Source organism: Capricornis sumatraensis, chromosome 4 (genome assembly GCF_032405125.1).
Source record: "Capricornis sumatraensis isolate serow.1 chromosome 4, serow.2, whole genome shotgun sequence".
NCBI lineage: Eukaryota > Metazoa > Chordata > Mammalia > Artiodactyla > Bovidae > Capricornis > Capricornis sumatraensis.
Genome location: NC_091072.1, coordinates 123780593 through 123804436, shown reverse-complemented (window position 1 = coordinate 123804436; position 23844 = coordinate 123780593). Strand labels below are relative to the sequence as shown.

General features: G+C 40.4%; 1 protein-coding gene across 1 annotated transcript in view; it reads right to left on the bottom strand.

Annotated features, from left to right (window-relative positions):
- Nucleotides 1–23844, bottom strand: part of TMTC1 (transmembrane O-mannosyltransferase targeting cadherins 1) — a 313576-nt gene that overhangs the window by 270280 nt on the left and 19452 nt on the right. Inside the window, exons 2-4 of the mRNA XM_068971048.1 lie at nucleotides 17419–17596; nucleotides 7317–7390; nucleotides 3436–3612 (exon numbers count right to left, since the gene is read on the bottom strand). Coding sequence (XP_068827149.1) covers nucleotides 3436–3612; nucleotides 7317–7390; nucleotides 17419–17596 — 429 coding nt within the window. The remainder of the gene's footprint in view (nucleotides 1–3435; nucleotides 3613–7316; nucleotides 7391–17418; nucleotides 17597–23844) is intronic.

The following is a 23844-nucleotide window of genomic DNA, read 5'->3' as shown; positions in this document are numbered from 1 at the left end:
GCAGGTCAGGAAGCAACAGTTAGAACTGGACATGGAATAACAGACTGGTTCCAAATAGGAAAAGGAGTACAATCAAGGCTGTATATTGTCACCCTGCTTATTTAACTTATATGCAGAGTACATCATGAGAAACGCTGGTCTGAAAGAAGCTCAAGCTGGAATCAAGATTGCCGGGAGAAATATCAGTAACCTCAGATATGCAGATGACACCACCCTTACGGCAGAAAGTGAAGAACTAAAAAGCCTCTTGATGAAAGTGAAAGAGGAAAGTGAAAAAGTTGGCTTAAAGCTCAACATTCAGAAAACGAAGATCATGGCATCTGGTCCCATCACTTCATGGCAAATAGATGGGGAAACTGTGGAAACAGTGGATGACTTTATTGGGGGGGGGCTCCAAAATCACTGCAGATGGTGACTGCAGCCATGAAATTAAAAGACACTTACTCCTTGGAAGGAAAGTTAAGACCAACCTAGATAGAATATTCAAAAGCAGAGACATTACTTTGTCAATAAAGTTTCATCTAGTCAAGGTTATGTTTTTTCTAGTAGTCATGTATGATTGTGAGAGTTGGACTATAAAGAAAGCTGACCACTGAAGAACTGATGCTTTTGAACTGTGGTGCTGGAGAAAACTCTTGAGAGTTCCTTGGACTGCAAGGAGATCCAACCAGTCTGTCCTAAAGGAGATCAGTCCTGGGTGTTCATTGGAAGGACTGATGTTGAAGTTGAAACTCCAATACTTTGGCCACCTGATGTGAAGAGCTGACTCATTTGAAAAGACCCTGATGCTAGGAAAGTTTGAAGGCAGGAGGAGAAGGGGACGACAGAGGATGAGATGATTGGATGGCATCACTGACTCGATGGACGTGAATCTGAGTGAACTCCGGGAGTTGGTGATGGACAGGAAGGCCTGGCGTGCTGCGGTTCATGGGGTCGCAAAGAGTCGGACACGACTGAGAGACTGGACCAAACTGAATCCCTGTTACCTGTTCTCAGTTCCTTGCTACCAAGTTCACAACTGTACTCAGGTCCTCATGTAATTACTTACATAATGTTTGTCTTCCCCTAGCACTGCCGTTTGTAGGAAGGAATCTTATCTATCTTATTTGTGGCCAGGCACAAAATGGGAATGCATTAAACAGGTAGATAAAATGATGCAGGAAAGAATGAACGCCTTCACCTATGCAGAGATGCTGGTTGTTGTGAGAGATAAAAGTTACTAAAAAAAAAGAAAAAAAAAAAACCCATAAACTATGAACTATGTAACTTCCAAGCTACATATCAGCAATTATTATTTTTTCATAGAAATTCCAGCAGTTTGGTATGGTGTAGGTCAAGAAAATCACTAAAAGACTAAAAGAGATAATTATCCTCTTTGAAAAACGCCTAGCTCAATAGTGACCAGATGAAGAAGAAAGGACTATAAGCAACCATGAGTTGGGGAGTCCTAAGACCAAAGAAGATAAGACTTCAAGCATGAGTACAGACAAAAGAATGCTGCCTGCCATCAAGTTATCAGCCACCGAAGCTGTCCCCAGGGTGTACCCTAAGGGAATTCAGAATTCAGAATGGAGAAAAATGGGTTACTGACCCTAGACAGCTGACATGCATATCAAAGGAAAAATTTTCATAAGCCCAGACGCTTGCATTTTTCAATATATTGAAAAGCCCTAAATCATTAACTTGAGATGTCTGATTTTTTGTGATTAGCACTCTTTTGAGTTTCAACTATAGCCTTCTTTTTTGCCCCCAGCAGCAAAAACTCATATATTCTAGTTCCTCCCTCACCGCTATGGAACAGTTTCCTTACAGCTACCTGAGGGGCTTTCTGAGGTTATAAGTCCTTAGTAATTGTCCCGAATAAAACACAATTCTCAACTTTCAAGTTGTGCAGGTGTTTTTTTTTCAGTCGATATGAGCTTAAAATATCTTTGGACAGGCCCAGAGGGGAAGATCTCCAGTCACTTGTCACAGAGCAAAGGAGGTAGGCACAAAAAGGAGGCAGAAGCAAGTGGGAAGCCAGCGGAGCCGACAGGAAGGCCAGCAGTGCAATTACTGCGGTGGGTCAGAGGACTCATACGAGCCAAGGGGAGGTCCTCTGGCTTTCCTGGTTTAAGCTTGGGTCAAAATGATAACTAGGCTCCTTCCTTTTACATGCCTCTGCGATTCGCAGAGAGCTAACAGAGTACTAAAATCTATTTAAATTATCTCCAAGTACGCCCAGGCAGGAAAGTGATCAGAATTTAATGACTCATCTCAGCTTGTTGACATGCAATAGCACTGCTTTTATCTTTGTGTCAAGAAGTATAAAGAGGTAGGGAATGGGATAAAAAGGCAGGATTTTTTTTTTAAAGATAAAATTCTTCCAGACAAGGCCGGAGAATAAATCAGCTGCATTTATTAAAAGTTCAAATGTAAGGACCTTATAACTACTGAAAAATGGGGTTTGCATGTCAAATTGTTAGTAAATCCTGAGGAAGAAAATTACAGTATGTGCTTGAACTTTTAAAACGCCTTGGTCATTCTTATCATCTATAACCCACAGGACAATATGAAAGTGCCTAAATTTGTTAAATGAAAGGCTACTAAATAAACTTGTTCTTTAACTTGAATATGATATGCAATTAATTATTCCTGTATGGTTTAGACTGGTCTGTTGTGGAATTCCAAACCTCCCCCCAACCCCGCCGCCCCCCACTGCCCCATTCAAAACTTAGGTATATACACCACCCCTCAAGCTAGTAAACAGGCTCCAATTTAGCAGTGTTCTTTGAAGGATAGCACTTATGTGAATGCAGAGATTCCAGGCAAGCTGTTAACAAACTGTTACCATTTGTAACCACTCTCCTGTGTGAATCAAGATTTCTCAGTATTATACAAGCAAAACAATCTGGTGATATAAACTTGCAATTAGCATAGGTACATTTCAATTCCAAATTTGGTGCTCACAAAAACTTTACAATCCTCAATGACACAAGCGTGAAGAATCTGAACACATACAATGTGCGTGAAGAGTCTGAACACATACAATGCAACTGTCTTAAGGAAATAAGCCTTACTATATTATGGTCTAAGGTGAGGTTTGTTTTTATTTAGTCACTCTGTCGTGTCTGCCTCTTTTGTGACCCCACGGACTGCAATCCACCAGGCTTCTCTGTCCTTGGGATCTCCCAGGCAAGAATACTGGAGCGGGTTGCCATTTCCTTCTCCAGGGGATCTTCCCAACCCAGGGATCGAACCTGCATTTGTTGTGTCTCCAGTGTTGGCAGATGGAGTCTTTACTACTGAGCCACCAGGAAAACCCCCAAGATGAGGTTACATTTAACAGAATGCTGTATCTCTATTTGTTTAATGAAAATTTGAAAACTATTGATTTAAGTAATTTTTCTTTGCACATCACGCACTGCTTGACAGCAAAACTTTGACATGACTTACGGTTTATCATGATTGTGGGATAAAGAAAAGAGATCATAAACCAAGCACACGCCGAACACCGTGATGCCCGTCTCTTTCACCAGCATTGCGCAGGTCCCCAGAAACAGACTAAGCAGCAGGAAGAAGGGAGAAGCTGTGGGAGGGAAACTTTCCCCAACACAACACTGGTCCACACTCCTGAAAAATAAATTTGAGATGGTTTTACTCCAAGAAGAAATATGGGTTGCTAAGAAATGCCACCTTTTAAAGGTAAGATCCAACACAGATTTCATTTTATTCTAAATAGATGAGCAAAGGTATCTTTAAGAATAAAATTTGCAAAGGTGGGAAAAAGTCAATGACTGACAATGCTGCATTTGGTACTTAGATAGAAGCATATAAGTTATGGTAAAATATGGCATGTAACAGAGGAACACTAAGAAGCATTTAAAATGCTAGTATATAGAGATATACTTGCTGCTGCTAAGTCACTTCAGTCGTGTCCGACTCTGTGCGACCCCATAGACGGCAGCCCACCAGGCTCCCCCATCCCTGGGATTCTCCAGGCAAGAACACTGGAGTGGGTTGCCATTTCCTTCTCCAGTGCATGAAAGTGAAAAGTGAAAGGGAAGTCGCTCAGTCGTGTCCGACTCTTCGCGACCCCATGGACTGCAGCCTACCAGGCTCCTCTGTCCATGGGATTTTCCAGGCAAGAGTACTGGAGTGGGGTGCCATCGCCTTCTCTGAGAGATATACTTAGTGACATGTAAAGATGTTTAGGTGAATATGTATTAAGTGAATAATAACAAGCCATATGCATGAACTCTGGAGCCAGGTTTCCTGGGTTCAGATCACAGCTCTGTTGTTAAGTAACAAGGTAACAAGGGGCAGGTCAATGCCTCCCTGTGCCTCATCCTGTGTTTATCATCATTATTATTATTATTTTTGTGAAGGTGTTTTATATGTTTCTGTACAAAGAAAACACTGGATAGATACCAAAACACAATCATCATTAATGTGATGAAAATATAGATGTTTTAGTATTTATTTTCTTCTGGATGATCTGGTTTTTTTTTTTTTTTAATTGAAGAATAGCTGATTTACAATGTTGTATTAGTTTCTAATCTGAAGTTTTAAGTATGTTTTCCGTGAGAATATTTAGGGAAAACTTTTTTTCTTTCTCATCATAATTTCTAGCAGGGATTTTCTAAAACCTTCCAGTTGCTGTAAAGTCTTTTTTAACCTTACAAAACAGAATCAGCTCCCCAGCAAGAAACCTCACAGCTCCTTCTGCAGGTGACACACCAATTTGTTTCCTCTCCTTGGTAGGACAATACATCTGCAGTTGTGACGTCTCACCGTTATTGTTATGTCTTGGAACAACTGCCTAAATTATATTCCAAATTTGTAGGAGACAGGCTTTTTCTCCGAAGCTGGTTGACAGCTTAAATTACTCAAAGTGTGAATGACCTGCACAACAGAAAGCTGTAGCAATGTGGCTTATTATCACACAGGTACGGATAGGCTACAGACCCACTCACATTCCTGTTTATCAACACACAGAAAAGACCTGAGAGGTCAAGTTCACACTCAAAAGTGATTGTTAATCTTATTCTAACACGAGAGCAAACAGGAAACAATTGTTGAATTTGGGCTTACATTTTTAATATTTTCACAACACTCATATAACTAGCAGTGCCATGAGGGACTTCCCAGGTAACACAGTGGTAAAGAATCCTTCTGCCAGTGCTGGAGACCCAAGAGACATGGGTTCGATCCTTGGATCAGGAAGATGCCCTGGAGATGGAAATGGCAACCCACTCCAGTATTCTTGCCAGGAGAATCCCATGGACAGAGGAGCCTGGTAGGCTACAGTCCATGAAGTCACAAAGAATAGGACATGACTGAGCTACTTAGCACACACTCATGAAATGCAGTGGGAGGCTACAAAGCCAGGATAGAAGCTTGGTCCTATATTAAGAAAAGGTTTTGGTCTTAAACCAAAACTTTATAAGGTTTAATTCAGTTCATCCTTGATCCAAGGTCTAAGCTGGTTTACAACAAGTATTCTCAGGGAAGATGATTGTTACAAGGGCTGTTGTACAGGCTTCAGAATCCTTGGTCTCCACTCACTTGCCAGGTAAGCAAAAATATCTCCAGACATTGCAAATGTCCCTGGGGACAACATGGACAAATTTCTCCCGTACGGAGAACCACTGGTTTAGAACTGTGTTCCTTGCAGTCACTGTGTTTTGTAAGATTATAGGCCAATGAACTGACCCAAAGATCAAGGTTTATAAATCCTTAACTAGGCATCACTCCATGAAGCAGGGCAATGGTTCACTGTCCCCCTTTATCTGGGCCAGCCACTGAGTCACCGCCGCCATTACATTTTTTTTTTTTTTTTTAGATTTTTTTAAATTTTTTTTAATGTAAGTATAATTGCTTTACAGACTTTTGCTGTTTTCTGTCAAACCTCAACATGAATCAGCCATAGGGATACATATATCCCCTCCCTTTTGAACCTGCCTCCCACCTCCCTCCCAACCCCATCCCTATAGGTTGATACAGAGTCCCTGTTTGAGTTTCCTGAGCCATACAGCAAATTCCCCTTGGCTATCTAATTTACATATGGGCAAGGAGATCCAACCAGTCCATTATGAAGGAGATCAGCCCTGGGATTTCTTTGGAAGGAATGATACTAAAGCTGAAGCTCTAGTACTTTGGCCACCTCATGCAAAGAGTTGATTCATTGGAAAAGACTCTGATGCTGGGAGGGATTGGGGGCAGGAGGAGAAGGGGACGACAATGGATGAGATGGCTGGATGGCATCACGGACTTGATGGACGTGAGTCTGAGTGAACTCTGGGAGATGGTGATGGACAGGGAGGCCTGGTGCGCTGCGATTCATGGGGTTGCAAAGAGTCGGACACGACTGAGCGACTGAACTGAACTGAACTGATCCATGTTACTCTTTCTATTCATCTCACCCTTTCCTCCCTTCTTCCCAGGTTCATAAGTCTATTCTCTATGTCTGTTTCTCCATTGTTGCCCTGTAAATAAATTCTTCAGTACCATTTTTCCAGATTCTGTATATATGTGTTAGAATATGATATTTATCTTTCTCTTTCTGACTCACTTCACTGTGTATAATAGGTTCTAGATTCATCCACCTCATCAGAACTGACTCAAATGCCTTCCTTTTTATGGCTGAGTAATATTCCATTGTATATTACATCCTATTTTTAACCCACCCCTTTGCCTATGTCACAACTCAGATGAGAATCTGATCATCTTGTGGGGAAAGGGGCAATATAATGGGAGATTGTTTTATTGCTTTTCAGTCTCACAAAGCAAGAAGCTTCTGTATTTTGATGAAATGATGTACAAATTAGAAAATCACAGTTGAGAAATAGTACTTTCAATTCGGCCTTGTCATTTTAAGCTTTAAGCTCCTTTAATGAGTATAATAAAGAGGGGGGAAAAAGCTAAGACCAAAATGAAAAGGACAAATTAAACAAATCATAGTTAAATAGAAGACAGGACTATATCCAGTATAATTTGGCTCAGAGCTAATTTCAAATTCCATTCTCAGTAAGAGAAATCAAGAAGCTAGAGCTTATCTTCCCAGCACTGGGAGGGCAGTCCTTTTAAGAGGCTACGACATAGTTCAGAATATAGCTGGAAAACACAACAGCCTAGTCTTTGGCTAAGAGACAATTTCCTATGCCAAGTCTCCAGGAAGCTCACGGTTATATCACAGCCAAGAAGCTTCCCTCCTCTCTCAGGAAGGAGCTCAGAAGCTACACATAAACACACACACACACACACACACAGATCAGAAACTCCTAGGGAAGAGAATGACTGTAAACATAGACAAGGGCATTCTTAGCCATACATACCTATTATAAGAGAGAAAGGCCAAAAGAAACAGCAGGCATGCCAACACATCAGCTCTGCCAACAATTCCAGCCACCTACAAATTTTGAAAAAATAAAAACCTTAGAAAACCACTTTCTCAGAGACCCATAACAGCAATGTATTTGTTTTTAGAGGAATGAAAGAAACAGTAAATTAGAAAACACATTATTCTTCAATTTCTGATATATGACTAATCACTTCTGGTTATCCTAAAGATTTAACAGTAATTTTAAAGAAGGAGATAGAGAGGAAGAAAGGGGCAAGATTTTCATGCTTAACTTTATTTTTAACCTTTCTTGACTATAATACAACTCATAATCTATCATAATATAGTATTACATATAACATATTTTCAATATCATACATGTATTACAATTACAAATGTACTATATACATTATAAATTCCTATTTTATATTCAGATGTTCTTATATTATGGTACTTATATATATTTCATTATTTTATTTATATTATAAATTTTAATATAATATGCTATATATGTAAATCATGTTATAAATTACATAATATAAATTTAATTATATATTTGTATTATAATTTATATATTATATTTATGCAACATAGTATACATTATTATAACAAATATCACATTGATAACATACAATAACATTATATACATCATAATATATAATTTTAATTACATCTAAAAATATAAATAATAGACAGTGAAGACTGGTAACTGTTACAAACTTAAGATTGAAAGAAGCTAAAAAGAAACAGTGACTAATGACCATGGTTTTAGAAAATACACCTCACAACTAAATTATTAAGGTATAAGGTAGCATGAATTACACAACCTACTATCAAATGTTTCAGAAAATAAAAAATATTTCTATATATTGAAGGAGAAAGAGAGCAAGGATGATGAAGCAAATGCTGCAAAAGGTTAAAAACTGGTGACTCTGGATAAAGAATAATATGGTCATTACACTTCTTAAGTTTAAAATTTTGTTTTCACTGTGTTACTTCAGAAAGGGACTGAAATGGAAGAGGAGTGGGGGATAGATGCCTATTTATAAATATTTGTATTATTACACTATTTAAAATGTGTACATTTCTCTTGATTTTTTTTAATCCAAGAAATAAAATTATGAAGGAAAAACTGGGGTATGGTTCAAAGAAAGTTTCAAAGAAAAGCTCACATGGAGAGGAAGAGTTTGCAAAAGAAGTGAACAGATTTGACATTCAGGCACAGAAAACAGCTTCACCCAAATCACAGAGGACCTGAAGCCGATGGTGTGTTGAAGAATCAATCAACAGTTAATAGCAGAAAGTAGATTTCTGAGAAATATACCTATCAGTTCAGTTCAGTTCAGTCTCTCAGTTGTGTCCGACTCTTTACGACCCCATGAATCGCAGCACACCAGGCCTCCCTGTCCATCACCGTCTCCTGGAGTTCACTCAGACTCGTATCCATCGAGTCAGTAATGCCATCGAGCCATCTCATCCTCTGTCGTCCCCTTCTCCTCCTGCCCCCAATCCCTCCCAGCATCAGAGTATTCCAATGAGTCAACTCTTCGCATCAGGTGGCCAAAGTACTAGAGTTTCAGCTTTAGTATCATTCCTTCCAAAGAAATCCCAGGGTTGATCTCCTTCAGAATGGACTGGTTGAATCTCCTTGCAGTCCAAGGGACTCTGAAGAGTCTTCTCCAACACCACAGTTCAAAAGCATCAATTCTTCGGCTCTCAGCCTTCTTCACAGTCCAACTCTCATATCCATACATGACTACTGGAAAAACCATAGCCTTGAAGACCTTAGTCTGCAAAGTAATGTCTCTGCTTTTGAATATGCTATCTAGGTTGGTCATAACTTTTCTTCCAAGGAGTAAGTGTCTTTTAATTTCATGGCTGCAGTCACCATCTGCAGTGATTTTGGAGCCCCCCAAAATAAAGTCATCCACTGTTTCCACTGTTTCCCCATCTATTTCCCATGGAGTGATGGGACCGGATGCCATGATCTTCATTTTCTGAATGTTGAGCTTTAAGCCAACTTTTTCACTCTCCTCTTTCACTTACATCGAGAGGCTTTTTAGTTCCTCTTCACTTTCTGCCATAAGGGTGGTGTCATTTGCATATCTGAGGATATTGATATTTCTCCCGGCAATCTTGATCCCAGCTTGTGTTTCTTCCAGTCCAGCGTTTCTCATGATGTACTCTGCATATAAGTTAAACAAGCAGGGTGACAATATACAGCCTTGACGCACTCCTTTTCCTATTTGGAACCAGTCTGTTGTTCCATGTCCAGTTCTAACTGTTGCTTCCTGACCTGCATACAGATTTCTCAACAGGCAGGTCAGGTGGTCTGGTATTCCCTTCTCTTTCAGAATTTTCCACAGTTTATTGTGATCCACACAGTCAAAGGCTTTGGCATAAATATCCTCAAATAATAAGCACACTTTGCAATCATAAAGGAGAGGTGATGACACATGCATGGAGCTAGACCACCCAAGGCTTGAATATAGACTCCTCTTGCCATCTGAGTGAGACTCAACTTTGTCATCTCTAAGTTCTGAGATTTGGTTTTGTTATTTTTAAAATGAGTATTACACCCCCTACCTCATGTTACTGCCATAATAAGTAAAATGATATATTGGGTTGGCAAAAGTTTTTTGGGTTTTTCCAAATGAACTTTTTGGCCAACCCAATATATAAAGTTCCCACTTGGTGTTGATGCCCTTCTGTCTTCCTTTTCTCTGCAGAGCAAGGAAGGGAGATTCTTATCACTGAGGTTTTCCTGTGTGACCTATAGAAATCATCTTTTTACATTAAGGTTTACATGTGTGATATTTTATGTTAACTTTACTAGATAATCCAATATATCTATTAGTTAAAATCTAAATAAAAAATAATTCAATTAAATACCTGCATCTGGATGGATAGCGAGTCACATAATTGAGAAAAATTCTAGTCTAATCCACATCAAGAGAAACCTGGACATGGCCAAAGAATTTCATTGGCAGTATAGAACTGAAAGCTCTTACCTAAAGTGGCTGTTCAGGCCACATGCTGTTCATTGATCCCTTAATCTACAAGGAACTTGCGTGCCACATCAGGAGAATGCATGAGGGAAGTAGGCAGTGACAGTGTGGTTTCACTCAGTGTCAAGGCCCGGCTCAGACTCGCAGTCTGTAAAGTTACAACTGCACACAATTCACTTCTGAAGTCTAGTTCTGCTCATTCTACACCACTGCCTCTTAGAGCACTGAGCTCAGCATTACCTGCAAGACCTCTGGAAGGTTAAACAGAGAGCCCAGCTCCCCAGCAACAAGGTCCTGGGATGAGGCCAGGCATCTGGGCCCAGAGGGACAGCTACCACAGCACAGCTGATTGTGGCCAACTCAGACACAGTAAGGCTCACAAGTTCGTAGTGGGGGTACCAAGCTGGAACAGGGCAATCACAAGTTAGGTGAGTGAAACTAACACTGTGAAGGCACCTGGAGCCCTGCTTCTTGAACTGTAGTCAGTTAGCTCTGCTGGCAAACAGCAGCAACAGCAGCATGTGCCAGCTGGATGTGCCCAGATATAAAGAATGTAGTGTCCCTTGGAGCAGAAGCTCAGAAGGGGTGTTGAAAAGTCAGTGCTAACATCGAGACTCTGCTGCCAGCTCCAAACCCCTATGCAGTCACTGAACCCCTATTCTACATCCTTGTTAAGCTGGGGTCTCTGGAGGCAAGAAGGCTACTGTCTTAAAAACAAAGTGACTGTCATCAGCTAATATATGTCCAGACCAGCCAAACACTGCAAGTCAATTTGTCAATGTCATCTTGTTCAGTAACTACATGTATCACTCCCTTCAACAAACATTTTCCAAGTGCCTCCTCTTTGCCAGGTATTACGCCAGCTGGAGGGATAAAGCCTGCCCCAAGCAGTTAGTATCTGCTGGGAAGTCAAAAAAGGGTATTAAGTTACAAGGAAACTGCATGCATTGTAAAGGGGAGAAATCACAGCCATGAGAAGACTGAAGGGATTAATTTGGACTGCAGGATCTGGGAAGGCTTTGTGGAAAGGCTGGCTGTATTCACCGGGACTTACAGGTCAGGCACGGAGGACTTCAGGAAACTTGAGACAGGGAGATGTCAATTCTGGGCCAGAAAGGGAATGCAGCATTCCAGGGAGAGGAAAGAGAGGTCTGTAAGCATGTGGGTGTTTCTGGCTGGGAAGGCATAAAGTGATGAGTGTGTGTGTGTGTGTGTGTGTGTGTGTGTTTACTTGCTCAATCATGTCTGACTTTTTGTGACCCAATGGACTGTAGCCTGCTAGGCCCCTCTGTCCATGGGATTTTTCAGGCAAGAATACTGGAGTGGATTGCCATTTCCTTCTCCAGGGCATCTTCCCGACCCAGGGATCGAATCCACATCTCCTGCGTAGTGGGAGGATTTTTACCCACTAAGCCAAGATAAAGTGATGACAGCATGGATTAGTGAAAAGGGGGCAGCAGTGAGCAACAGAAAGCAAAGATGAAATGTTAAGTTGCAGCCCCTTGGGCCTGATTCCACAACAATGGAGGCTGAACCATAGGGTGCTGGGAAGTACAGAAAGACCAGTCAAAGATATGAATACAGAGATGGGCAGCAATTATTTCTGCCCTCAAGCTGCAGGTTTCCATCACCAATTGGGTAGTTGTAACCTGGGAAATGTATTCCTTTAAGAAATATTTAAACATTTGAATAACATCAGTAAACCTAATTGAGTTGAATTCAAATAATGTAACGTTCAGATCTCCTAGCAAGCTTTACAGAATCACAAGTGGAAACTGCCAATTAAGGACTTCATTTGCCCCCAGAACTTGTTACTTCTTGGACTATCACTCATAGGATTTGTATGAAATATGATCGAGCCCAAGCCTCTCTCATTGCAGGCGGATTCTTTACTAGCTGAGCTGAGCTACAAGGGAAGCCCATGTATGAAGTATACTATATGTATAAAGCTATCAATTATGTTATCTGCAAAATGAGTTCTCCTAGTATCAGACTGAGCAGGAACACACACTTAACACAGGGCCACAGCTGAAAGCTAGCTGTGCTGATTAGATCACAACTAATTTTTTCCCTGAGTACTCTGTTCCAGCCTTGGAAATGTTCACCCTAACCTTCAACTCCGTGTGTAAGCATTTCCTGTTCTTGTTTTTGATTTGACATATGAGCATTCATTCGAACAGTAATGTCTCTGTGATGACTGTTAAGTTTTAATTCTCATAGGAGAATTTCAATGATTTCCCCCATTTTCCTAATTTCTCTACTGATTTTTCTCATGATTCAGAATTAAGAAAAAACCAATAAATTTCCCAAGAAATATACTGTCAGGAAACCCAAGAATCACAAGGTTTTCAATGAGAAAGGTCTATCTTATTCACTGTACAACCCTGCATTGACTGACTATATTCCAGTCACTCAAATATTTATTGAAAAATTAAGTAAATCAATGAATTTGTTCATCTCGATTTAAGTTGGAAATAATTTTTCCCTTAACTGGAATTCTAGTTTTATTATAACATATTGCTTTGCCTTGTATGTTTTTATGTATATGCTCTTTGGCTTTCTAGAGGCTTATGAACAAACTGTGGGTAGGGAACCCCACTACCCACTCACATATCCCCTTGGCACCTGGCAAAGGGCCTGTACCAAACAAGTACTCATTAACAATTTGTTGATTATATAATTAAGAAAGCAAATCATTAATTATATCAATGTGCTTAAAGTAAACCTTCTTCCCCCCCAATTCAAACCCTCTATCCTTCCTGTCATAATTGATGGTCCCATTTTTATTCTTGTTTAACAGAGAGGGGATATATTCTACTAAATCCCTCTTTCACCACACTATGGTCTGTTTTTCTTTTTTTAAATCATTTATCACTGTTTTCATAATGCACATTTCTTTTTTACTATCCTTCTGTCCTCCTTTTTAGAAACCCAAACTAATATCTATAATTAAATAATGGTCTCTAGATATTACTTTCCAGTATAGTGTATTATGTAGGTCTAATTTCTTTACTTTCTTATGCCTCCCCTATCTCCTTGTAAATGCAAATAGTTTAATATTTTTCCCTAAATAAATGTCCATCTTTCAGGCTGCTTTGTACCCATAATTGTGTTACCATGGATTTTTTTTTTCCGATTAGTACGAAAGTTGGTTGAAACTCTTTTAAAGGTCATTTTGCTAACAGAATTTTCCCTTTTTCTTAGACTTCAGCCTAACTCTATCAGCTCATGATCACACTGAATTTTATGCTCTCCTTTTCTGCAAGCACCGAATCAGGACTGGTCTTATTCTACTCATTTGTTCTTTCCTACACAAATTTTCCCCAAGACCCTCTAAGCATGAATTTTCAAATATATCTAAGAAACTGTCAGAAACATAATGAAGTCGATGGGCTTAGATTAAAACATTGCCATTGACCCAGTATCATATGTTCTGTATGGCTAGGAGTAGTGGTCCTTGATTATTTCTCTTCATCCAACAATAATATTGAAAATTTATGTATCACTCTTATCTTTTAAAATTCATATCTAAAGTTTTTCATCATAATTTTAAATACTTCAAAGGATTTAACTTCCTGTGCATTTTAGAAATTGATATTTTAAAATAGGCCATAAAGTTACTGTTTTGAATGTACCAAATGAACCTGAAACATACCACAGCAGTTTGAAGCTCATCATCTTCCATGTACACAAATGTAAATGGGCTCTTTAAATAACACATTTCACGTGCCCTTTCCCCTTGAAATCATGTTCCCATTTTATTTCCCCCTCAGCAATTTTTTCTTAATATGCTATGTAATTACATTTTAAAATATTCTACTTATCATCTCAGTCTATAATAAAAATATATATAATTAGATTAATTTTTTAAAGTTCCTGTGATCAAAAGCACCTACATTTTCTGAATTTTCAAAATTGTAGAATTTTCAATTTTGTATTATTATTCCAGTTATTATTATTTTCAATTGCTAAATACAGTGTAAGTTAGAAAAAATGATAAAAATTATTAAAGAATCAGTTCAGTTCAGTTCAGTTGCTCAGTTGTGTCCGACTCTTTGCGACCCCATGAATCGCAGCACACCAGGCCTCCCTGTCCATCACCAACTCCTGGAGTTCACTCAGACTCACGTCCATTGAGTCCATGATGCCATCCAACCATCTCATCCTCTGCCATCCCCTTCTCCTCCTGCCCCCAATCCCTCCCAGCATCAGAGTCTTTTTCAATGAGTCAGTTCTTCACATGAGGTGGCCAAAGTACTGGAGATTCAGCTTTAGCATCATTCCTTCCAAAGAAATCCCAGGGTTGATCTCCTTCAGAATGGACTGGTTGGATCTCCTTTCAGTCCAAGGGACTCTCAAGAGTCTTCTCCAACACCACAGTTCAAAAGCATCAATTCTTTGGCGCTCAGCTTTCTTCACAGTCCAATTCTCACATCCATATATGACCACAGGAAAAACCATAGCCTTGACTAGACGGACCTTTGTTGGAAAAGTAATGTCTCTGCTTTCGAATATGGTATCTACGTTGGTCATAACTTTTCTTCCAAGGAGTAAGTGTCTTTTAATTTCATGGCTGCAGTCACCATCTGCAGTGATTTTGGACCCCCGAAAAATAAAGTCTGACACTGTTTCCACTGTTTCCCCATCTATTTCTCATGAAGCGATGGGACCAGATGCCATGATCTTCGTTTTCTGAATGTTGAGCTTTGAGCCAACTTTTTCACTCTCTTTCACTTTCATCAAGAGGCTTTTTAGTTCCTCTTCACTTTCTGCCGTAAGGGTGGTGTCATCTGCGTATCTGAGGTTACTGATATTTCTCCCGGCAATCTTGATTCCAGCTTGTGCTTCTTCCAGTCCTCAATAATATAGGTGCAGGCTTTTTAAATAAATTCAGTTATCTATGACTGAATATTACTTTTTGTTAGAATAAGGAAGCATGTGGGATCAATTCTATTTGTAGCTTTTGTATGTGAACACAGCTCACATAAATGAGGACAGAAGTAACCATGTTACAGCAGTGACAGTTCTTTGAACACCCAAGTTATCTGCAAAATCATAGCAATCTATCACCTTACATAATGTTTAATGATCTATCAGCTGACAGCTCTACCAGGCTCTCCTTTAACCTGGTTGAAAGCAAATAAATTACGTGTACCAGTCATTAAAGTGACCTGTCTTTAGATTCATTTGCTTTCACAGTTTCTTAAAACTAAGGAAAAAGGCTTGACTGAGACTTTGCAAAGATTATTACTTATACTTTACCGCCCTCCACTTACAGGCACCTTGTTCAGTCCAAAATACTCAGAAAGGACTGGGAAAATTACACTTAACAAAGTAATTGTTTATAAAATAATTTTCTTCCTTATCACTCTAAATATACTTGTGTCAAAACCTTGTGCTTACAGATTTAGAATTTTGTTTGTGGCAAATGTCCGTCATATGGCCTAACCAGTCCTCATTATCAAACCAATTGGCCAAATCAGATGTCTTGCTTTAGATCAAATGACAGTATTATGCATCCCCATGACAAATATCTTGCAGGCCACCTTGCCCTACTTCTAATACCATGCTGCCTTCTTCACAGAAACATGTATAGACAGATAAGGACATAAACCTACTTTGGGTTTATGATGCCTTAATTAGAGGAGACTTGGCTGACACCAATATATCAAATTGTTTCACTGTACAGGGCCATTTGTACCCCTGGGGGATAGTAAGATTCTGATGTATGCAAGACATTCCTTATTTTTTTAATATAAGAAAAAGGCAACTGAAAGGGGAAGAGGGAGAGGAGAATCAACTTGACACTTTTCCCCAGGTTCTCAGGTCTGGATGTTAACTGTAGGATGTGAACTATCGGAAAATGTCCGGATGCAATCTGTGACTCTTGAGACAATTCTTATAAAACTGTGGTACCCATGTATTGCTTGGAAAGTCTTCATCCACCCTCAGCAATACATAAAATAAACCAGCTGTGGTTACTGAGACATGAAGCCAGGCTACTGCTGCTGCTGCTAAGTCGCTTCAGTCATGTCCCCATAAATCCCATAGACAGCAGCCCACCAGGCTCCCCCGTCCCTGGGAGTCTCCAGGCAAGAGTACTGGAGTGGGTTGCCATTGCCTTCTCCAATGCATAAAAGTGAAAAGTGAAAAGTGAAAATGAAGTTGCTCAGTCGTGTCCAACTCTTCCCAACACCATGGACTGCAGCCTACCAGGCTCCTCCACCTATGGGATTTTCCAGGCAAGAGTACTGGAGTGGGTTGCCATTGCCTTCTCCCGAAGCCAGGCTAGATGACACCATCTTGGTGCATGATTAAGCCCATATTTTAATAAGACTCCAGATCTATACTTTCTAAACACATTTCTCATCATCCTCCAAATAACTACAGTTCATACTAACTAACCTGGAAAACTATTGGTAAGTCTTGAAAGTGTATTTCATTTGAAGAATGTCAGTTCAACTTTCTATGGTCTTCCCGCAGCTCTTGGGCTTCCTATGTGGCTCAGTGGTAAAGAATCCACCTGCCAAGCAGGAGACATGGGTTTGATCACTGGGTCAGGAAAGTCTCCTGGAAAAGGAAATGGCAACCCACTCCAGTATTCTTGCCTGGGAAATCCCATGGACAAGGAGTCTGGTGGGCTACAGTCCATGGGGTTGCCAGGAGTCCAACACAGCTTAGCAACTAAACAACCCTAGCACGTAAGAGTTCTGTATCATGAATGTTATAAATATTAAGCAGAGCAAGAATAGGTTAAAAAATCGTAGAGCAGGAACAATAACTCAGCATGCTAAGCATCTCAAAATGCCCCTTGCTGTTTAAAACACATTAGGGCTTAAATTTTCCACAAATAAGGAACTGTGGTCATTTATGACTACCTGTAATAATGACAGTGGTTATTTAGAAAAGCAGTTAAGTCCTGGAGGTGCAATAAAGGCCATTAGAACATTTAAAAAGAAAAGTTGTCAAGCAGAATGATTTATATATAAAGATAAACACTTCAGTAGGGCTTTAAATTCACATGGCTTTGAGAGGAGAAAAAGATGACTGTTTTGCTTAATTATTTCATTGAGTCCCAATGACACTCACCGCCTCTGTGTGAACAGGATGCACGGCAAAAAGTAATGCCGTAACAAAAGCAAGTCCACGATTCCTGAAGACAGTTTTGTCACAGGTGTACATCAGCACAAGGGTCACTAGGCAGTGTAAAATGACATTTACTGCGTGGAAGTAGAATGGGTCCATGCCAGTCAAAAAGATGTTTAGCCTGTGACAACAAATAAAAACTGAATTAGCTACAAACAGAAGGTAAGCACAAGGAAAGCAAAGGAAATCCATCACTTTAAAAGGTAAGTTATTTAATTATTTTAAAATGATTCCACTATCAGGTTATTCTGTATATCTGAGTATAAGTTTTTCCCTATCTAAAAAATTTTCTAACTGCAGAAATCTTTGTAAATGCAATATGATATTACTTCAGAACACTTGGTGGCCTCACTGAAAAGGCAGACAGGTGTGGAATGCTTTTCTTCCCTCACTCGCTTTTTTCCCTCACTCCCTGGCTGATGCAAACACCTCTCAGCACTCTTACTTCACTAACACCTCTTCCTAAGCAGCTGAGTGTTCACAGGCAAGTCCTCACCAGCGATGAGAAAGAGACCAAGAAACTGGCACCTATGGTTAAAGTTGGGATAAACCAAGTTCGACTGTGTTCTCTCACCCACAGTGACACCAGGAAGCAAATTTCTAGATTATGTACAAGGAATCATTGTTAATTACCACCCCACAAAGCATCTCCAGGGTATCTACCCACCATTACCAGTTGTAGCTGAAATTATTAATATAAGGGTGAGAATGAGCATAGCATTTCAGAATTTGTATTCAATGTTCTCTAACATCAGTTCCTATAGAATCTCATAATCTGAATTCAAGGATTACAACAAAAAGAAAATAAAAAGAGAACCACAATGAGAAGAGAAATTTGTTGTTCAAAATTTTAAACACTTTCACAGAGAGACTTCTGAACATAGCGTTTAAGTTAAGAATAGGACATAATGTCCTCAAATAAGTCTGTGAGGTTATAGAAAAAAATGTAACTGCATAGGGAATGGTTCTCTTGGGGGAATACACACACCCTAAGTGGTACTGTCTATAGCCATCTAGACTCCAGTCCATTTTACCAAAACTGTAATTCCATATCTTTATCCTCACGCTCTTGACCTGCTTCTCTTATACAGCTACCTCCGCTTTGCCAAAAACAGCTGAGAATCTAAAAGTCAACTTTAGCAATGGCATACGCATATTCTAAATACTTGAGTTGATTCAGCTTTAATTTACAGAATTTTAAACATCTCAAGCTTTATTTGGACACACGAATCTAAATGTCATAGTCACTAATCAACTCAATTTTCATTTCCACTGAAGTAATCATGGTCCCAGCTAAGCCTAAAAAAAATGAATTGCTGGCCAACTCCAGGCCCAGTGCAAAATTCAAGACAGCTGTGCTGCAAACCTATGCATCTGTGCACACTCCAAGGTGCTTAAGATCAGAACCTGGTGTGAAATACCTCCTTCAGAGGGAAAGAAGAAAGAGCCATGAACAAGGGGACTGGCGTGTTCGGCTAAAGAAAGGAGAACAGCATCCCTGCCATTCCAGGACAAGAGGACCTACACGTGCTGAGAGAGCAGCTGGGAATCAGAAAGCACAGGATGGGGCTTCCCTGCCGGCTCAGTGGTAAAGAACCCACCTGCCAGTGCAGGTGACATGAGTTTGATCCCTGATCCAAGAAGATCCCAAATGCTGCAAAGCAACTAAGCTGGTGCACCACAACTGCTGAGCCAGTCCTCTGGAGCCCAGGAGCCTCAACTCCTGAGCCCACTGACTGAAGCCTGTGATCCCTAAAGTCCAAGCTTCCCAGCAAGAGACGCCACCACAATGAGAGGCGTCTGCACCAAAATTAGAGAGTAGCCCGCTTAGCAATAAAGACCCAGTACAGCCAAAATTAAATAAATAAATAAGATTTAAAGAAAGAAAGAAAGAAAGCACAGGATGGAAGAGCTGTGAGAAGGATGAGACGGAGTCCCTGTCCTCGGGGAAGGTGGGGGTGGTCCCTTGACAGCCTATTCCTCTGACGTTGATTTCATACTGTTTCCACTTCACCAGGCTGAGTTTTCCAGACCAGCTAAGTCATTCATTTAAAATTCATTCACATTCATCTCAGTGAGAGAAAACAGGCAATCTCATATGTGATAGGTCTCTAGGTTGTCAATATATATAAAAGGCTTTACAAATTGCACACCCTTTGCCCCAGAATTCTACTTCTAGAAATTTTCTGTAAGGAAAAAATAGAAAAGTATTTAAATACACACACACACACACACACACACACACACACACACACGTGATACTGTGATGCAATAAGAATATGTATTTTGATCTTCATCCCCAACTCCTGGTTAGAGACCCTAAAACCTTTGTAATTTCCTAAGCGATAAAGGTGCTAGAAATATCTTTTGTTTTAATATTTGGTCTCTGCCCCCAAGTTCCTGGCACCATTCTCCTAAATTCCTTGCAGTTTCCTAAGTGATAAGAGTACTGGGAGCACCTTTTGTTCTAATACTTGGTGTTTGGCTCTGGTTCCTGACACAGAGCTCCTAAATCTCTTAGAATTCCCTGGGAGATAAGAGTGACTTTTGTCTTAACAAGGTGATTCTTACTGGGCTCCTGGGTGTCTTCAGCATGGGAGCTGGTCACGAGAAAGACCACACGTGATTAGAAACTTGGAACTTTTAGTCCACCCCCATCCTCAGGAAGAGGAGAGTTGAGGGAGACTGAGCTAATAATTGATCACACCTACATGATGACACTTCCAAAAAAATTCCCAGAACTATGGGGTTTGGAAGGCTTCCAGGTTGGTGAACATGTCAACGTGCCATCAGAGTGACAGAACCCAACTCCACAGGGACAGAAGCTCCTGTATTCAGGACTTTCCAGGCTCTGCCCGATGCATTTCTTCATCTGGCTATTATCTGTACCATTTATCACGCCCTTCTTTATATAATAGACTGGTTTCCCTGAGTTCTGTGAGCCATTATCGCAAATTATCAAGTCTGAAGAGGGAGGTCATGGGAAACCCCAACTTGTAGCCAAAAAGTAAAAGCGTTAGTCTCTCAGTCATGTCCGACTCTTTGAGACCCCCCAGAGACTGTAGCCTGCCAGGTTCCTCTGTCCATGGAATTCTCCAGGTCAAGAATATTGGAGCTAGTAGCCACTCCCTTCTCCAGGGGCTCTTTCTGATGCAGGGATCATACTGGGTCTTCTGCATCACAGAGGGATTCTTTACCATCTGAGTCACCAGAGAAGACCCAGCTTGTGGCTAAGTCAGACATAAATGTGAGTAACCTGAGGACCAGTACTTGTGATTGCCATCTGAAGTGGAGGCCCTCTGCAGAACTGAGCTCTTAACCTGGGGGATCTGATGTTAACTCCAGGTAGACAGTGTCCAAATTGAATTGAACTCCAGGACACCCAGCAAGTGTGAGAGAATTCTTTGGTGTGGGAGTAAACCCACATATCTGGTGTTAGAAATCTTGTGAGTATAAGCAGAGAAAGAAAGAGGAATTTTCCTGTCAATGTACAAAGATCGTGTTAATTATAAAAATAGGAACACAGAGATGGCAAAACATCTAATACATCTTTATGTATTTCTCTATTCCCTGGAGAAGGAAATGACAACACACTCCAGTATTCTTGCCTGGAAATCCCATGGACAGAGGAGCCTGGTGAGCTACAGTCCACAGGGTCACAAAGAGTCAGAAATGACTGAATGACTGAGCACATTCCCACCGATGATATACTTCAGATCATAACCCTGGATTACAAATAATAGCACTGTTTTGTTTTTTTTTAAAGACAAAGGACTTGCTATTTTTCCAATTTATTTGTTATTCAACCATTTAACAAGTAAAAGCATCATTAAAGATGATGTTTTTACTATGTTATGACATGTTTATGAGATACTTAACATACACTCCTTTCCCCTTCCAAAATGATATAAAATAGTCGGTATGACTCATCCATGTGTCTATATGTATCATATCTAAAAATGTGCAGATGTTATCCATATAGATTATTTCTGGAAATTGATTAGGAGTGAGTGTTTGGTGTTGCAAATGAATTAAATTAGATCCAAAATACAAAAATAAGTTGCTGAATGGGGAACCACTGTAGAGATAAGGTAACAGTGTGAAAGTCCCTCACCTGGTACCTTAATCTAAGCTTTGAGAAGTCACCAAAAATCTAGTTACGAGAATTTCCCAGATATCTAAAAAGATGGAGCTTGAACTCTCCAAATGATAGATAAGTGAGCTTAAGACGAAATGGTAACAAACGTTTTGAATATATCCTATGTGTGGGCACTGGAAAAAGAATATCTGATTCTGAGAGTTACTACAGGTTCACAAAAAGGGATTTAACTGATTAACTTCTGGAGAGGGGTGTGATAGACATGTTACATCTTTGACAGTGTCATTAAATAGGACCTCTCAGAATCTCCTGGCATACAAGACAGAATAAAATAGATATGAGCTAACCGAGACTGGTGAATACTAAATCAATGTCTCCTTGGCTGGAGACCTCCAGGGTATGTCACAGTGTTCTGATATCATCTCTGGTCTGTCCAATATTTTTATCAAAGGCTTAAATGAATCCATAGTGTATGCTAACCAAGCCTGCACATGACCTGTATCAGGGAAGGAGAGAAACTGTACTGAAGACTGAGCTTCACAAAGAGCTTAAATGACTAAAATTGATAGCTAATTCTAACAGAATTAGACAGAATATGGGTAACAGTAAAGACCCATTTTTAGACACAAAATAGAACAAAATCCTTGCAATCCAGATTAAAACTCTACATGTGGTATTGTCCAAGGGTTTTTCAGTTCAGTTCAGTTCAGTTCAGTCGCTCAGTCGTGTCCTACTCTTTGCGACCCCATGAATCGCAGCGCACCAGGCCTCCCTGTCCATCACCAACTCCCGGAGTTCACTCAGACTCGCGTCCATCGAGTCAGTGATGCCATCCAGCCATCTCATCCTCGGTCGTCCCCTTCTTCTCCTGCCCCCAATCCCTCCCAGCATCAAAGTCTTTTCCAATGAGTCAACTCTTTGCATGAGGTGGCCAAAGTACTGGAGTTTCAGCTTTAGCATCATTCCTTCCAAACTCAGAGTTACTGTGTCCTAGCTATCAAAACAGACCAAAGCACCAACACCGTTAGTCAGGGAACTGCCTAAGTCAGTATTTTTCATTTCAATGCACTCTAACAGATATTTACTGAATACCTGCTAGTTGCTGGGTATAATGTAGGGCCCAGAGGAACAAACAGAAGACATGGCACCTGCCACCAAGGAGTTAATCGCATAGTAGGAGAAAGAGAGAAAAGTAATTCATAGTAGGAGAATTCCAGCAGTAGGAGAACCTACCAGGTACTGAGATAAGGAAGATAGAGGCGTTCTCCCTGTGGATGGGAGAGGGAAGGGGGTGATATCCAACACGGGGCAGCAGCCCTGCAGGGTGTTACTTAAATGCTAGAGTACCTTCACAGGACAGCTTCAGGATTCTGGGGGAGGGAGTCTCAAAGTGATGTCTCAGGGAGGTAGGTTTGAGGAAGAGGTAATGCTCAGCCTGCAGAAAGATGACAGACAGGTATGAAACCATGTTTTTCAGGGGAAAGGCTCTATGGCATATTTACAGCTTTATCCCCAGTGTCTATCCCTGGTACATGCTAACACACAATAAAACAGGTGATTGCATATAAAAATTTCCAACTTTTCTTCAAATCTTAAAAGACATGGCAACTCTGGGCTTCCATGGCCACATGGAAATATCTGGGTGCCAACTGAGGTGGTTCAAGTGCTCATAATTTGCCACGGGGTCTTCCAACTACTGGGGGACAGACTTCAGCTCAAAGAAAAATGTAATATCTAAAGCTAAAATCAGTGGGGAGATAAGCAGGAATGTTCACACAGAAGCCTGACAACAGCCTGCCTTAAATACTATCTGCAGAGAACAATCTCAGGTTTCATGCCACCATGAACGTCCTTCCATTACAGCATTTAATCAGTTTTTAAAAACTCATTTACTATATCCCACAAGTGTTATGATAATTTTTCATTCATTGCTTGAAATTAACGTTTTTGTCATTGTATCCATCTCAGTTGGGACACAGTAGATTCTAAATGAAGGTTTCAGTTCAGTTCAGTCGCTCAGTCGTGTCCAATTCTTTGCGACCCCATGAATCGCAGCACTCCAGGCCTCCCTGTCCATCACCAACTCCCGGAGTTCCCTCAGACTCACGTCCATCGAGTCGGTGATGCCATCCAGCCATCTCATCCTCTGTCGTCCCCTTCTCTTCCTGCCCCCAATCCCTCCCAGCATCAGAGTCTTTTCCAATGAGTCAACTCTTCACATGAGGTGGCCAAAGTACTAGAGTTTCAGCTTTAGCATCATTCCTTCCAAA